The sequence below is a fragment of the Danio aesculapii genome, chromosome 11 (assembly GCF_903798145.1).
Source record: "Danio aesculapii chromosome 11, fDanAes4.1, whole genome shotgun sequence".
Taxonomy (NCBI): domain Eukaryota; kingdom Metazoa; phylum Chordata; class Actinopteri; order Cypriniformes; family Danionidae; genus Danio; species Danio aesculapii.
The window spans coordinates 42,983,002-43,001,621 of NC_079445.1; the positions used below are offsets into that span (position 1 = coordinate 42,983,002).

An 18,620-nucleotide genomic window follows, 5' to 3' on the forward strand; every position below is an offset into this window, starting at 1 on the left:
ACAATGGTTTTAATAACTCATTTCTAATAACTGATTTATTTTATCTTTGCCATGATGACAGTAAATAATATTTGACTAGATATTTTTACTAGACACTTCTATACAGCTTAAAGTGACATTTAAAAGGCTTAACTAGGTTAATCAGGCAAGTCACTGTACAGTGGTTTGTTCTGTAAACCAGAGTTTCCCAACCCTGTTCCTAAAGGCACGCCAACAGTACACATTTTCATTCTCTCCCTAATCAAACACACCTGAAACAACTCAGAGCATTAGAAGAGACTCCAAAACCTTAAGTTAATGGGTCAGATGAGGGAGACATCCAAAGCATGAACTGTTGGTGTGCCTCCAGGAACAGGGTTGGGATACACTGCTGTAGACAATCCAAAACAAAATATTGCTAAAGGGGGCTAATAATATTGACCTTAAGCTTTTTTATTATTAAAAACTGCTTTCATTCCAGCTGAAATAAAACAAATCAGACTTTCTCCAGAAGAAAAAATATTATAGGAATTACTGTGAAAATTTCCTGAATCTGTTAAACATCATGTGAGAAATATTTGAAAGGAAATCAGGGCTAATAATTTTGACTTCATCTGTCGGTGATTTTTTTTCTTCGGTAAAACATTAAATGTAGTTTTACAAACTAATTTCGTGAGGAGCACGTGATATGATTGATCACGGCTAGCCCCTCATCCGTAATCAGTAATGATCCAATCAGATTGATCCAAACCTACCGTAAATAGACTGATTTTACCCTACTCGTTTTGGAAAAATCCTCCCTTCCACCCCAACTCCTCCTTTTCCTCTCGAGACCTGTCTGATCTTGGACCCCCTTCCATGCTAAATGACCAGGCAGGAAGCCTGGGCTCAACTATCTCCGAGCTCAGGGTTCTCTCCCGGGACAGCATGCCAAACCTGCTAATATCAAGCAATATCTAAGTGTGAACTCTTGAAAATAGTTTAAGCTTAATCTGTTGTCATCAATATTCCATAAACACCAAACACCAAGTAGAAATCTTTAATGTTCTAGTTGTCCTCAGGGTAAGTAGATTAACAACAAATTATTGTTGTTGTTTTTTTTTCTCTACCTTTAAAAAAAATCATCAAAATAAACAATTCTTAGGCAACACGGTGGCTCAGTGGTTAGCACTGTCAATAGGGTCGCTGGTTCGAGTCCCGGCTGGGTCAGTTGGCATTTCTGTGTGGAGTTTGCATGTTCTCCCCATGTAGTCATGGGTTTCCTCCGGGTGCTCCGGTTTCCCCCACAGTCCAAACACATGCGCTCTAGGTGGATTTGATTAACTAAATTGGCCGTAGTGTATGAGTGTAAATGAGTGTGTATGGATGTTTCCCAGTACTGGGTTGCTGGAAGGGCATCCACTGTGTAAATAATATGCTGGATAAGTTGGCAGTTCATTCTGCTGTGGCAACCCCTGACGAATAAAGGGACTAAGCTGAAAGGAAAATGAGTGAATGAACAATTCTTATTTAAGTATTTTATATGTAGTATTTATTTTAAAAACATTTATCCATAATTATGGCATCATTTATCTTTATATTATTATATACGCAATTATGTCCTTAAACTAACCTGCCCTCTGTTCTCTTTGTCCTGTTCACTGATAGGTGTTTACCCTCATGACGGCGGGACTGACCTGTCACATGAAATCCACCAATAGCAAAACACAACCACCCAATCGATATTTCATACGCATCACAAAATCAAGTCCAGCCTACATTGGTCATTTCACATACTGTTGAAGACTGCATGTGAAGCGTATTAATCTTAATAGAAACGTATTAGACATCCTGTTAAATTAGAATTATTTTTGCAACACAGACGACATTTTTCACATTATTACTTTTCTTCTGGAGAAAATCTTATTTAAATAATAATAATAATAATAATAATAATAATAATAATAATGATGATGATGATGATGATGATGATGATGATCATAATAATAATAATGATGATGATGATGATAATAATAATAATATTAATAATGATGATGATGATGATGATAATAATAATAATAATATTAATAATAATGATGATGATGATGATGATGATGATGATGATCATAATAATAATAATGATAATAATAATAATAATAATAATAATAATGATAATAATAATAATAATAATAATGATGATGATGATCATAATAATAATAATAATAATAATAATAATAATAATGATGATCATAATAATGATAATAATAATAATAATAATAATAATAATAATAATAATAATAATAATAATGATAATAATAATAATAATAATAATGATGATGATGATCATAATAATAATAATAATAATAATAATAATAATAATAATAATGATCATAATAATGATAATAATAATAATAATAATAATAATAATAAAATGATAATGATGATCATAATAATAATAATAATAATGATGATGATGATAATAAATAAACTAAATATTTTTTTTTTTTATTAATTAATAAACAAATTAATAAACTAACTAACTAACTAACTCATTCATTCATTCAAAAACTACTAAAAACTAAGGTCAATGATTTTTAGCTCCTTAAGAATTTGTTTTCCCAATTGGCTACAACACAAACCGCTGTGGTTCAATGGCTTACCTAATTAATCTAATTAAGCCTTTAAATTGCACTTTAAGCTGAACACTAGTGTCTTGTAAAATAACTAGTAAAGGATTACAGGTATGTACTATCTCTGTGCCAAAGACAAAAGTTATTAAACCATTATGTTTAAAAATGTGTTGTAATACTAGGAAAATATATGTGAAAAGAATTAAAATTGTAAATAATGATCTTCAACTGTGTATGAACTACAGAAGGAAAGACTATATCAGCTTGAGTTTTAATGCTGACCTTTGTTTGCTCTGAGTTTCAGAGAAGGGACTGTTTAAATAGCAGCTCACCTCTTGGGAATGTGCTGTCCAGCCCAGGTGATGGAGACGCTGTATTTGCCAGTAGCGTGTGGATAATATTCATAAGAGTAAACACCATCTGAGGCGTCCTTCTGTTTCACAGGCTCCTCCAGACCTTCTGCAAGAGAGGAACATTTCAAATTTCACACAATCCATTAAAGGATAAAAGGGTTCAGAAAGTGCTCCTATTATGTTTTTGGGGAGCATATTACCTTTCATGTAGTGTGTTTGTGAAAGTAAAAGGTCTGCAATGTTTCAAAGAAGAAAGTCCAGGATGAATGGAGCTTTGTTTCCCACAAGAAAGAAGTGATTTTAAACTTCTGGCATGAGTCGTCAGTAATATCAGCTTTACTTCTTGCACGAACTTTGCAGATTAGTGATGCATTTGCAGAGTGCCAGTCTATGGTCCATGAACAATGTCTACTTTAGCTCTCAAAAACTATAGTTAAAGCTGAGAGCTGAAGAGTTTGGCGTGTCAACATGTTGAGATGCAGGTTTTGCACTGTGAAAGCTAAAAACAATAATAAACTCTAGAGTAAATAACATCCTTTATACTGTTAGATTCAGTGCATTTACATGTGAGCTATTATGCTGAGAATTTGGTCTTACACATGCTTTAAAAATCCAACCAATCAGAGCAGAACCAGACTGGACCAATCAGAGCTGAACACGGTCATCTGACCAGTCAGAGCAGAACTGGTCATTTAAACAACTGGAGCAAAACTGGGCTATCCAACCAGCCAGAGCAGAACTGGGCCATCTAACCAATCAGTGCAGTGCTGGTCATCAAACCAAGCAAAACTGAGCTTTCCAATAAATCAAAGCAGCTCATGCCATCTCCCCAATCAGAGCAGAATATGGTCATTGAACCAATCGGAGCAGAACTGGGCTATCCAAACAATCAGAGCAGAAAGCGTTCATCAAATCAATCAGAGAAAATCTGGGCTATCCAACCACTCTAAGAAGAGCACTGTCATCTGACCAACGAAAGTAGAACATGGTCATCTAACCAACTGGAGCAGAATAGAACCTTCTGTACAATCAGGGCAGAACTGGTCCATTCGACCAATCAGTGCAGTAAAAACATGACCATCTGACCAATCAGAGAAGAACATGGTCCTCCAACCAATTGGAGCAGAACAGGGCCATTCGACCAATCAGAGTAGAACTAGGCCATCAGACCAATCGAGAAGAACACAGTCTTGAGACCAATCAGAGTAGAACATGGTCATCAACCAATTGGAGCAGAACTGGGCCATTCGACCAATCAGAGCAGAACTGGGGCATCAGACCAATCATAGTAAAACATGATCATCCGACCAATCAGATAAGAACACTCATTCAACCTATCGGAGCAGAACTGTGCCATCAGACCAATCAGCACAGAACTGAGCTATACAACAAATGAGAGAAGAACTGGGCAATCCAACCAACAAGAGCAGAACTGGGCCATGCGACCAATCAGAGCAGAACTCAGCCATCTGATCAATCATAGAAGAATGCGGTCATCTGACCATTCAGAGTAGAAAGATGGTCATCCAAACAATTGGAGCAGAATAGGGCCATCGCAAGCAGAACTAGATCATCCGACCAATCAGACCTAGAACATCCAACCAATCAGAGAACAACACTGTCATCTGACCAAGCAGAGTATAACGTGGTGCTCCAACCAACTAATTGGTGCAAAATATGTCCATCTCGAGCAGAACTGGCCTATTCACCCAAAAAAATATGTACTTTGCTGCTTGTTCAAACTAATTATTTTAAATGAGCTGAAACAACACAGTTCTTTAAAGTTTTTTAGGGACAGGTTGATTGTTTTATGTTCAATCCACTTAAAATAAAAAAAACATTGCTAACTTAATTGATTTGCGTTGAAACGAGATACGAGATGAAGGGATTGTGTGGAACCCAGCATTTTTTACAGTCTTCGACCAATCAGAGCAGAACTGGGTCATACAACCAATCATAGCAGAACTAGGTCATCCAACCAATCAGAGTGGAATACAGTCATCTGAATTATCGGAGAAGAACTGGGCCATTCGACCAATCAGAGTAAAAGAGGGCTTTCCAACCAATCTGAGAAGAACAGGGCCATCTGACTAATCGAAGCAAAACTGGTACATCCAACCAATCAGGGTGACCAGATCCATAATCAGATGTTTTAAACCCTGAAAAAGCTGTGAGCTGATTCTCCAATTCATATTATGAAAAACAAAGTGTTTTTTTGTCCTTAGATGGGTGTAAAACTATTGTGAGACTCCAAAACAACAACACAACCATTAAAGGGTGGGTCATTCCCAAATCCCAAGCATTTTCTCCATACAGACCTATAAAAATACTTTTTCAGTCTTTCAGCTTTAGCAATGCACACTTAATTGGATGAGTTTCTTTTTCACTATTTGTGAAATTTACTTGAAGCATCTTAAGTGGAAATGATTTCAGAAGCATTTCTTCCCAGTGTATGAATATGAAGATTATAAAGTTGACGTTTTCTGAAAGCCCCTTTAGGTCCAGTGTAAATTCCAGAGAGATAAACCTGTGTCCCGAAAGTTATAGTGGAGGTCAGTGAACCATCTGTGACCCGGTCAGATCATTAATCTCAGTCAGTAGAGCAGACGTTTGACCTGCTGATGGAAATTAATGTGGGTAGTTGATGCCATCTGGGCACCAGAGTCTGGGAAACCCTTCCCTCTCACTCCAAACACTCAATCAACATGAGTGTAATAAACATATAAATAACAAATATTGATTTATTATGAAAGAGTGCTTGAACATGAGACCTCGGGAAGCTTCTTAAAAAAATAAATAAATAAAAAAGAAGTGGTGAGAGTTTTGTAAAGCAGAAGAGGTGTGTTGACGTCTGATTGTGCTGAATTTGATTGTTTGCATTGATAATGTAGATTAGATTTTACTCACTGGGTCCTTTAACAGTGACCTTCAGATCTCCACTTCCAGCGTTACGGGTGTCCACTTTAAAATCAGCCACCTGCCGAACTCTCACTCCTCTGGGCTGCAGACCTCGACCGGTGGCCCGACATGCACCCGGGACAGATGCTGAAACAAATACAATACAGAAAACATGATCAGTGATTTACTCAAAACACAGCTAATAATTCATCATGTGGAAACATATATAAATATGCATAATACGTAAATGCATAAATAATACAAATCAAACAATATGCAAACTACAAAAGTATGCAAATATTTGTTCTCATTAAAAAGCAAATATTTAAAAATGTCTACGTATAATATATATATATATCTATGTAAAATATCTATGTATAATACATATCTATGTAAAATATCTATGTATAATATATCTATGTGAAATATCTATGTATAATATATCTATGTGAAATATCTATGTATAATATATCTATGTGAAATATCTATGTATAATATATATATCTATGTATAATATATATATCTATGTATAATATAATATAAATATAATATATATATATATATATATATATATATATATATATATATATATATATATATATATATATATATATATATATATATATGTATATATATATATATATATATATATATATATATATATATATATATATATATATATATATATATATGTATATATATATATATATATATGTATATATAATATGTATATCTATGTATGTATGCATGTATGTATGTATGTGTATGTTTGTGTGTATGTATGTGTATATATATATATATATATATATATATATATAAAATTTTGAATATGTACTATATATATAAATGCTTTCTATGTAATAATCAATTCAAAAAATGTACATATTCTACAACAGTATACATACAGTAAATACAGTAGCAATAAAAATTTTAAAAATGTGTTTATATATTAACAGTAGTCTAACTCTTATGCAAATATTAATATGTGAATAAATTATTTAGCAGTTTCCTTTGTACAATATAGGCTTGTGCTTTTTTTACTATTCAAATGTTCATATGTCATACTTCTACATTGTGATAAGGATATTTATGGAGATCAATTTATTGTGCATATTTAAATATTGACATATTGACTTTATATTTACAGACTGATATTTTATACACATTTATGCAGAATAATTTATTTAGCACATATATTTATTTAGCATATATATGTATGTGTATATATATGTATGTGTATATATATGTATGTGTATATATATGTATGTGTATATATATGTATGTATGTGTATATATATATATATATATATATATATATATATATATATATATTTATTTATTTATTTATTTAGCAATACAGGATGATTCAAAAAGAATCCCACAACTTTGAAAATCGAGAACTCTGCAAAGAAGAAAAGGAGAGCTAAGCTCTTTCTGTCTTTGATTTAAGGAAGCTCTGAAGTTTCATTTGGTTGCTCATTAGGTCGCGACAGAGCACTTCATCACTGGCCTCCAAGAAGCCCTGACCTCACCCCCTGGGATTTTTTTTCCATGGGCATACTTTAAAGATATGGTGTTTCGACCACCTCTACCAGCTAACATTGAGGAACTAAAAGAAGGAATAACTGCAGCTATCCAAACGGTTACACCCGAGATGCTACAGAGAGTGTGGAACAAGTTCAAGTATCGGGTTGATGTCACTTGAGTGTCTGGAGGAGGTCATATTGAACATCTATGAACTTTAACCTTTAGTACTCTTCACACTGATTAATTACCCAAGGTTCCATAATGTTTCTTTGATTAAATGCAGATTTTACAGTTGTGACATACACACATACATACATACATACATACACACACACATACATACACACATACATACATAAAAAAACTGTTCTATCTGGATCTCGAATATGATTGGCTAATAGCTGTGAGATAGTAAAGTAATATCAGCACTCGTACAGCACTTGTTTATTACTCCGCCCACACAAGTGGCAAGCAGAGGACTACAGTTTGACAAATATTGCAGCTGTTGGACAACATAATGTACTTCTGAGGCATATTTAGGCAAGAATGTAGTTGTTTAGATTGCAACAATACCCGTAGCAGTGCAATATGGCTAGACATAGTCACTGATGGGACACTAAGGTCTCGAGCCAACGCAAGCCTCCCCCAGTGCCGATACACAGCCATATTGCACTGCTACTCATGTGATATTGCTCAAAAATACAAACACTTTGTTTTACACTTTATATGTTCATATTTCATACTTCTATATTGTCATATGGATATTTATGCAATGATCAATTTATTGTGCATATTTATATATTGACATTAATTTTATTTACATATTGATCTGCGCATTTATTCATTGATTATTTATTCAGCATATTTGTATACTGTATATAAATATGCTAAATTATAAACATGCTAAATGATATTTGATGCATATTTATGCAGATGATTATTTAATTTTGCATATTTAAATACTAAATATATATATATACTTAAATCATGGCTTGTCTGTGAGCCAATCAGAATCAAGAGGTCAAATCTCGTGGTGTCCAATCTCGTGCTATCAAGCCATGCAACCACCTGTCCGCTAGATCCCATTCCCTCTCATCTCCTGCAAGCCATTTCTCCTGCAGTCATACCAACACTGACTCACATAATTAACACATCTCTTGACTCTGGTCTATTCCCTACTTCATTTAAGCAGGCTAGGGTAACCCCTCTGCTAAAGAAACCCAACCTGGATCAAACGCTACTTGAAAACTACCGACCGGTATCCCTGCTTCCATTCATGGCCAAGATTTTGGAGAAAGTAGTGTTCAATCAAGTCCTAGACTTTCTTACTCAAAACAACCTCATGGACAACAAGCAATCTGGCTTTAGGAAAGGCCACTCAACTGAGACTGCTCTGCTCTCGGTCTCAGACTGGCTAAAGCAGACTCTAAATCATCTGTCCTCATCTTGCTGGATTTATCAGCTGCTTTTGACACTGTAAACCACCAGATCCTGCTATCTACGCTTGAGTCACTGGGCGTCACAGGCATTGTTATTCAATGGTTCAGTTCCTACCTCTCGGACAGGTCATTCAGGGTGTCGTGGAGGGGAGAGGTGTCCAACCTACAGCATCTATACACTGGGGTACCTCAGGGCTCTGTGCTTGGACCACTTCTCTTCTCTATCTACACGGCATCTTTAGGAACAGTCATCCAGAAACATGGTTTTTCCTACCACTGCTATGCTGATGACACCCAGCTATACCTCTCTTTCCACCCTGAGGATCCCTCGGTTCCAGCTCGCATTTCAGCCTGCCTGTCAGACATTTCACTCTGGATGAAAGATCATCATCTCCAGCTTAACCTCATGAAAACGGAAATGCTTGAAGTTTCTGCCAACCCGACTCTTCACCATAACTTTTCAATCCAGATGGATGGAGCAACCATCACTGCATCCAAAATGGTAAAAAGCCTTGGAGTTACGATTGATGACCAACTGAACTTCTCTGACCACATTTCTAGAACTGCTCGATCTTGCAGATTCGCACTCTATAACATCAGAAAGGTCCGACCCTTCCTATCTGAACATACAACCCAACTCATTGTTCAAGCTCTTGTCCTCTCCAAACTGGACTATTGCAACTCTCTGCTAGCCGGGCTACCAGGTAGTTCTATCAAACCTCTTCAGCTGCTTCAGAACGCAGCTGCACGAGTGGTCTTTGATGAACCCAAAAGAGCACATGTCACTCCGCTACTCACCCGTTTGCACTGGCTTCCAGTTGCTGCCCGCATCAAATTCAAAGCTCTGATGTTTGCTTACAAAGTGACCTCTAGCTGTGCTCCTTCGTATCTGCTCTCACTTCTGCAGATATATGTGCCCTCCAGAAACTTGCGTTCTGTGAATGAACGTCGCCTCGTTGTTCCATCCCAAAGAGGGAAGAAATCACTTTCCCGAACTCTCACATTCAATCTGCCCAGTTGGTGGAATGAACTCCCCAACTACATCAGAACAGCCGAGTCACTTGCTGTCTTCAAGAAACGACTAAAAACGCAACTGTTTAGTCTCCACTTTTCCTCCTAATCTGCAATTGCCTCTCTGGCTATACCACTAACTGAGCCCTCTTTCTCTCTCTCTCTCTCTAAAAAAAAAAAAAAAAAAAAAAAATTCTACTAATGTTTTGCTTCTTAGACTTTTACACGCCTGAAACTTGTCTATAGCGCTTGTTCACTGCTGCTCTTATAGTGTAAATTGCTTCCTTGTCCTCATTTGTAAGTCGCTTTGGATAAAAGCGTCTGCTAAATGACTAAATGTAAATGTAATGTAAATGTCAAATATGTGTGTAATCTTTAATTAAACAAAACTTCTCAAAACTCCTCCTCAGTCGTTCATAAACCAGCCTGCATTGCTGCTGTTTTCAATACAAGTTCCTTGAGATGAGAAATCCCTCTGCGTAATGCCACACATTCAATTAAACACTCCATTATTACCCTGCCCTTATACACTACTGAGTCCTGTAAGCTTTCCAGAACACCAGAATAGTCTCCACAGAGAGTGAGCCAAAAGCCACATTCAGCGTAACAGCATCTCTGATGGAGAATGAGGTCTTTCCCGCTGCGCTCTTTCTCTCTCATTAGCTTCAGATGTGGAGCCCAGGGCCTGACAGGGTGGAGCGGGACAAACCAGGCCTACTGAGACACAAAGATTCATTCAGCAGGAGCCTAAAACACTCACCGTCCTGACAGAATCCACTGGCTGAGTCACAAATATAGACCTAGCGTACTAAAAATACACCCTGTGAAGGGCACAAAGCCAAAGACTTCTTTTTGACAATGGAAGAACAGTCCTGCATAAGCATCTAGTGCTATACGTGTAGTTTCTTTAATGCATGTTATTTAATGCATTCTATTCCATTTAAACATGCTAGCAACATGGTGCTAAATAAGGTTAGCAATGTGCCAAAGCATACTATCATTAGTATGTTGCATTATAGTAAATAGCAACTAGCTGACATATTAAAACTTGCTAACAATACTAACTAAAGCTAGCAATGTGCTACAACACAGCAGATAGCAACTAGCTAATGTTTAAATTTGCTAACAGTAACTAAAGTCAACAATGTGCTACATCGCAGCTCATGACAACTAGCTAACATGTTAAAGCCTGCTAACAATATTAACTATAGATAGCAATATGCAACATTATATGGCAACAATCTAAAATTTAAACTTGCTAACAATATTAACTAAAGCTAGCAATGTCACATCAATTGCAACTATCTAACATGTTCAAACTACCTAGCAATTTTAACTAAAGTTAGCAATATGCTACATCACAGTAGATAGCAACTAGCTAACATGTTTAAGCTTGCTAACAACAGTAAAGCTAACAATATGCTACATCACAACAGATAACAACTAGCTAACATGATAAAACTTGATAACAATATTAACTAAAGCTAGCAATGTTACATCACAGTAGATAACAACTAGCTAACATGTTTAAACTTACTAACAACAGTAACTAAAGCTAACAATATGCTACATCACAGCAGATAGCAACTAGCTAACATGTTAAAACTCGATAATATTAACTGAAGCTAACAATATGCTACATCCCAGTAGATAACAATTAGCTAACATGTTAAAATTTGCCAACAATATTAAATATATAGCAACCATGATAAAACATGCTACCAACGTGTTATGACAACTAACTAGATAACATAACACTTGCTAACATTATGCTAACTATGTAGTAGCATTGTACTAGTTAAATTATGGAAACAAATAGCTAACATGTTAACATTTGTAAATGTGTGACAATTGATAACAACTAGCATGTTTACCATTTTAATGTATTAAATCATGTTAGCATCTAATATTTACTAGAACCTTTGACATACATGTTAGCATTGTGCTAACTCATGGTAGCAATGTTTCAAAGCATGTTCACAACAATTTAGCAACATGAAATAATGCTGCTAAGATTACTACATGCTAACAATGAATTAAATATACTAGAAATGTGTTGTAAACAATGTATGTACTAAAAGCGAAAACATGTTAGAAATCACGCTAGAAATGTTTAGTCATTCTAACACGTTTAACACATTGTTAGCATGTTGGAATGTACAATTTTACCTTGGACTAAACCTTATTAGCATGATTATATTTCTAACATATTTTAACATGGGCTATATACAACGTTAAAACATGTTAGAAATAAAGTCATGCTAATAATGTTTAATCATGCTAACATTTTACATTCTAACATGGTTTGGCGCATTGCTAGCATGTTAGAATGTACAATGTTACCATGACTAAACATTACTAGCATGACTATTTCTAACATGTTTTAACATAGGCTACATAAAATGCTAAAACATGTTAGAAATATTCATGCTAGTAATGTTTATTTGTGCTAACAGTGTACATTCTAACACATTTAGCAAATTGCTAACAAGTTAGAATACAATGTTACCGTGACTAGACATACTAGCATGACTATTTCTAACATGTTTTAACCTAGGCTACATTAAATGCTAAAACATGTTAAAAATCCCGCTAGAAATGTTTAGTCATTCTTACATTTTACATTCTAGCACATTTAGCACATTGCTAGCATGTTAGAATGTACAATGTTACCATGACTAAACATTACTAGCATGACTATTTCTAACATGCTTTAACATAGGCTACATAAAATGCTAAAACATGTTATAAATAAAGTAACACTACAAATGTTTAGTCATGCTAACATTGTACATTCTAACATGCTAGTAATGTGCTAAAAATGTTAGAATGTACAAATGTTAGCATGACTAAATATTACTAACATGACTAGCATGGGCTACATACAACGCTGGAAGATGTTATAAAAAAAGTCACGCTAGTAATGCTTAGTCATGCTAACATTGTACAATCTAAAATGTTTAACACATTGCTAGAATGTTCGAATAAACAATGTTAGCATGATTAAACATTACTAACATGACTATCTTTTAACATGCTGAAACATTAGAAATAAAGTCATGCTACTAATGTCTAGTCATGCTAACATTGTACATCACAAGTTCAGTACATTTCTAGCATGTTGCTAACAGATTGATATCATGTTGACTTTAATAAGCCAGTCGTTCATTAAAACATGCTAGCGATATGCTAAAATTGTTATCAACTAGCCAACTCTAGTACTTTTAAGCTATTTCAAACTTAAAACCTGCAAACTTCAAGCTACGTCAAAGCTACGTGAAGCCAAGTCAAATTTAGCGAAGTTAGCATGCAGTTTGTGTCGAAAAACTTCATAGTACAGCTTTTTTAGATCAGGAAACATCAAGATTTGAACTTCTCACTTTTCCATGGGTTTCAACCCATGATTCAACATTTTGAGTGCGTGTAATGGATTTATAAAGCACTTTAATTTGCCTGTGAAATGTTCTTCAACAACATCTAGCGCTGTAAAAGTAAAAATATCTGTTCAAACGCATAAGCTGTTTTCCTGTGGGTCTCGTTTCGGTTTACGGCACATGTGTCTGATTTCCTCGCTCAGTAGTTTGCTTGTTCTGGTTGCTGAGGTCACGCTCATCAAAACCTGCCCACCGCCAAAGCTTTAAAAGTTAAAAACCATCAACAGAATCCAATGGGAACACTAAAGCTACTGGCCGTAGAAAAACCACAAAAGCCTGACTTACACAGGGAAGAAAAACTGGATGCATTTGAGAAAATTATCAAATCATAACTTTTCAGGAATAAATATTTATGATGGTGGTAGAAAAAATGCTTTAAAGTTAAAAATATCCAAAAATTCTGTTCTACATTTATTATTGTTGTAATAACAACAACAACAACATTATTATTATTAATAATTAAGTTATTATTATTTTTACTAACAATTTAATTATTATTAATATTACTAACCATTTCAATGCTATTGTTATTATCATTATTGTTATTAATAATAAACATAATAATAATAATAATAATAATTATTATTATTATTATTATTATTATTGTAATTACTATTTTTATTAGATAACAATGATAATTAAAAAATTATATTTTTATTACCATTATATATCATTATTATCACTACTACTACTACTACTACTACTACTACTACCACTATTATTATTATTATTATTATTATTATTACTACTACTAACACTGCTACTACTATTATTATTATTATTATTATTATTATGATTAAAACTACAACAAAACAATGTTATTATTTTTCTTATTATTATTTACTAATAATTCTAAAAACTATTATTATTGCTATTATTAATAAATAATAATTAATAATAAAAACAACAACAATAATAATAATAATTATTATTATAATTATAAAAAGACAACAACAACAACAACAACAACAACAACAACAACAACGTTTTTGTTATTAATATCATTGCTGTTTTTACTATGATTATTTAAAAAAATTATAATAAAATAATAATAATAATAATAATAAATAATACTTCTATTACCATTATTATTTTTTTTATTATTAATAGTAGTAATACTATAATTACTACTATTGTTAATATTATAATTATTAAAACAACAACAAAACAACAATGTTATTATAATTATTATAATAATATAATAATTATTATTTATTAATAATAGCAACAACAACAATAATAATAATAATCTTTATTATTATTATTACTATTTAATTATTATTGTTATTATTATTGTTGCTATTATTAAAAAATAATAATTAACAAAAAACAACAACAACAATTATTAATATTGTTGTTGTTGGTGGTTTTTAATAATAATTGTAATAATAATAATAATAATAATAATAATAATAATTATTATTATTATTATTGTCATTTTATTATTTATTAATAACAGCAACAACAATAATCATCATCATTTTAAAAGTATTATTAATTAAAATAAATCTGTTTTAAAATCAAGCATGCACACAAGCATGCACAGAAGCTTGACATTAGTTTAACAGCGAATAGATCACGCAATATGCACACAATTTAACGATGCTTACACTGCTTGCTTTTGAACAGTAAAATACAACAAACTGCAAGAACAAGCCAGTGAAATCAGCAGCACGATAAGGAAAATCAGTAAACTGGACTTCTTTTAAAACCAAATGACTGCATGTTCGGAAAAGCGGTTTCAGAGAAAAGGAATTTGCTGTTTTACAAGCTTAAAACAGTTACGCGCAGATCCACCAGTCTGCATGTGCACACAGCATGGAGAAACTATTGAATAAAGAGAGACAAAAAAAAGAAGCAGCATTAATAAGTCATATTTCAGTGTCTAGAGTTTACAAGCACCGAACACAAACTCCCTCAGCACATAAAACCTTTAAAATAAATAAATAAAACAGGAAGGGTGGAAATGAAGCCTGACCTTAACAGCAAAACGGGAAAGATTTAGAGAAGCCGGCGGCTCCAAACGCACCGCAAACAGGCACGCTAGTGAACTGCGGCTACATTTACACACATTTTATAGCATGTATAAAAGCCCTGCAGAATCCCATAACTACACGCAATTACCAGTTTCACTTTATTTAAACAGAAATACAAGCGAATGAGGCAATCCACACGTCTGAGACCCTAAAACGCAACGCTAATTCATTGAATTTTACAATTATAACCACACAATGCAATGTTTAGCGAACAACACCAATAAACGACTCCCATTGCCTTCTCTCAACAGCATGTTTAAGCTTGCAGTCTCCAACTGGGATTAATTCAGTTTAACAGAGAACAGGCTTGCCTAAAACACCTCCATTCATCCATTCAAGTGCAGACACTACTTGCATAAACATCTATGCGGTTAAAATGTATTATTATTATTAGCAACATGCTTATGTATTAGCATGTTTTAGCATGATGCTAACATGCAAGATTGCATTGGTAGCATGTTATATATACTAATGTTGCTTGTAATAATGATAATTTTTTAATAATGATTTGTACTACAAAATGAGGAAGAAATCATAACATTTTATAGTATTCAATAAAGTGTTAAAGACTAGATCAATTAGCATTGCATTATAAACACAGATTATCCCTATAGAAATACCCAGGATGGCTTAAAGAACACTACTAAACCATATATTATCATATTAATTTGTTTATGATCGTCTTGTTTGATCAGTTTATCCTTTACTATCTTATTTTTTCTCAGCTACAAATATAGTTGATGTCTTTATTTCTGTAATGCTTATGTGGAGTTTATGCACAAGGGCACCCTCTAGTGCCCAGCATGAATGAAACCTATTACACTACATGTTAATTAAATAAAATTAAATAATAAAAAAAACTTTTCTTTAAATATAAAGGACTTTTTTTTGTCTCTTAAAGGAGGATTTTGAAATATCGCCACTGATATCGGTGGCATAACAAATATCAAAAAATATATTGATGAAGTAAAGGAGGTCGAGCCATCTCATTTATAGCTCCTAAACTCTGGAATAGCCTTCCTGATAACGTCCGAGGCTCAGACACACTCTCCCAATTCAAAACTAGATTAAAGACCTATCTGTTCAGTAAAGTATACACTTAGTGCACCACTTAGGGGGCTTCCACACAGGTTATGCATCTTGTTGATATACACTGTGAACATCAGCTACGCTAATTATTTTCTTTATTCTCCATTTCCACCTGGGGATACTCTTCCCGAGGCCCTCAGACTATGCAGAGCCACTGATTCGATCCAAGACCAACGACGAGATGATCCCAAGGTTTCCATATCCTGGACCAGGCCGTATCCTGAGCAGCTACTGTGATGGTCATGGAAGAGTGGAGAACATGAGACTGATTCCTGTGACGCTCCAGAGACAGACGAGTCTTCGCTGAGGCCAGCTTCCAGCCTCCGCCACTGAGACTGCAGCTCTGCACAAGACGTTTGACCAGCGGAGAAATTAAAATGGTCGTGCCCAACTGAGCCTGGTTTCTCTCAAGGTTTTTTTTCTTCACTTCCGCCTTTAGTGAAGTTTTTTTTCCCTCTCCGCTGTCGCCACTGGCTTGCATGGTTCGGGATCTGTAGAGCTGCGCATCGTTGGATTTGCTCTTCAGTGTTTGGACTCTCAGTAGTGATTATTAAACCACACTGAACTGAGCTAAACTGAACTGAACTTAAACACTACAAACTGAACTACACTGTTCCTATTTACTATGACCTTTTATGTGAAGCTGCTTTGACACAATTTACATTGTATAAGCGCTATACAAATAAAGGTGAATTGAATTGAAGGGTCACGAAACGCCAAAACACATTTTTTTGAGATGTTGACAGTCATATTTGTGTCCCACGTGGCTAAAAACACTATAAGCTCACATATAATTCACAAAAACGGTAAAAATAGCTTGTTTTTGTGTTATTTCAAGCAAATTCGTTCTTCCGGTTTGAAAAGCTACGTCACGGCGATCAGATTCTTGTGTAAATTCCAGCGTGGAGGTGGGATGTCTGCACCGGCTGGTACAACGTGACGTCTTTGAGTTTTCAGCATTAATTCATGAGAAAGACTTGGTTCGAACCAATCAACAATCTTCGAAGTCATATCATGCTTGTTATTGAAGCTGCACTAATATACATGATAAAGCTGTGAAGATTGTTTTTACCTGTTGCAGTGTTCAGAGAGACGCCACGTTGTGTTGCCAACCATAATAAAAACAAGTGGAAAAGGCAGAATTGTTTGGAGACATGGGTCGTCAGTGTTGCGTTTATAAACGTGCTGCAATGACGGTTTTGTTTCAATTTTTCCCGCGATGAGAGCACTGATCTTGTGTGGACTATAGTGGTCTATTAACACGCAACAACATGTTTGTAAGGAACATTTTTTTTACCCAAGAGCTTTTCGCAACTGGAAATCCGGATTTGCTGCTCGTCTCCTTTTAAAAGACGCGGTTCCAGTTCGTGTTGATTGTTCTGACTCTACGGATTTGGTAAGTGTGTGATCAGTGTTCTTTGTTTATGTTTATTCAGAGGCAAAGTTAGTTCGTATCGTCAGCAGTACTCTTTCCGTTTTCAAAGACATACCTTAGTCTTACCTTACTAAGTTTACAGTACGTTAATATCACTACAATATTATAGACTGAAAGATCCGCTGTAAATGCTGCTCTTCAAATGTAAACACCTTAATCAAACTACTGCCGTCGTGTAGGATTTTCACCACATTTTGTGACACGATAGTCTATACACACACAGCTGTTTGACGCTATTCTCTGCACATACCAAGTCTCTGCATCTACCAAGAAATACTGAGGTTTTTTTTCTCCCATACGGCGGCGGTATCAAAAATCCCATGAAAACAACACTCTTCCAGCAGTTCCTCACATCCAATATCTCGTTTGTCACGGGGGGCATGCATGAAATGTTCCTGAATGAAAGCAAAAGTGCCAAACTGCAGTTGAAGTCGACACCCGAAATTACATGCAACTCCGGAGGAAATGTGAATAGCGTGGTGACGTGATGACGTTAATCGAATTGTGTGCTATAACATGTAAAACGGGATTCAAAAAGCAGCTCAAGTAAACATCTTAATCATATTCTCTTATTCAGATCAAGGCAAATAATTCGATTACTGGTGTCCATGTAAATTTAGTCACTATCTCCCCTGCGTCGGTGTTTGCGTTGCTGTGAAAATCAGCTGTAGTTCACTTAATGAAACTCCCTTTTCAAGCAAACCCTTCCCTTTCACCACTCGACCCTCCCACTTAAACAAAGCTTGACTCATCCAGTTTCCTGACTTTTTTCAAACTAGAGGTGTGAAAACACCCTACTGGGACATGGGG

The 18,620-nt window shown here is 34.7% G+C and overlaps 1 protein-coding gene across 1 annotated transcript in view; it reads right to left on the reverse strand.

Moving 5' to 3' along the window:
- LOC130236987 (filamin-B) overlaps positions 1–18,620 on the reverse strand; it is a 231,664-nt gene that overhangs the window by 117,791 nt on the left and 95,253 nt on the right. The window contains exons 8-9 of the mRNA XM_056467758.1: positions 5,849–5,986; positions 2,921–3,047 (exon numbers count right to left, since the gene is read on the reverse strand). Of these exons, the coding sequence (XP_056323733.1) occupies positions 2,921–3,047; positions 5,849–5,986 (265 nt within the window). The remainder of the gene's footprint in view (positions 1–2,920; positions 3,048–5,848; positions 5,987–18,620) is intronic.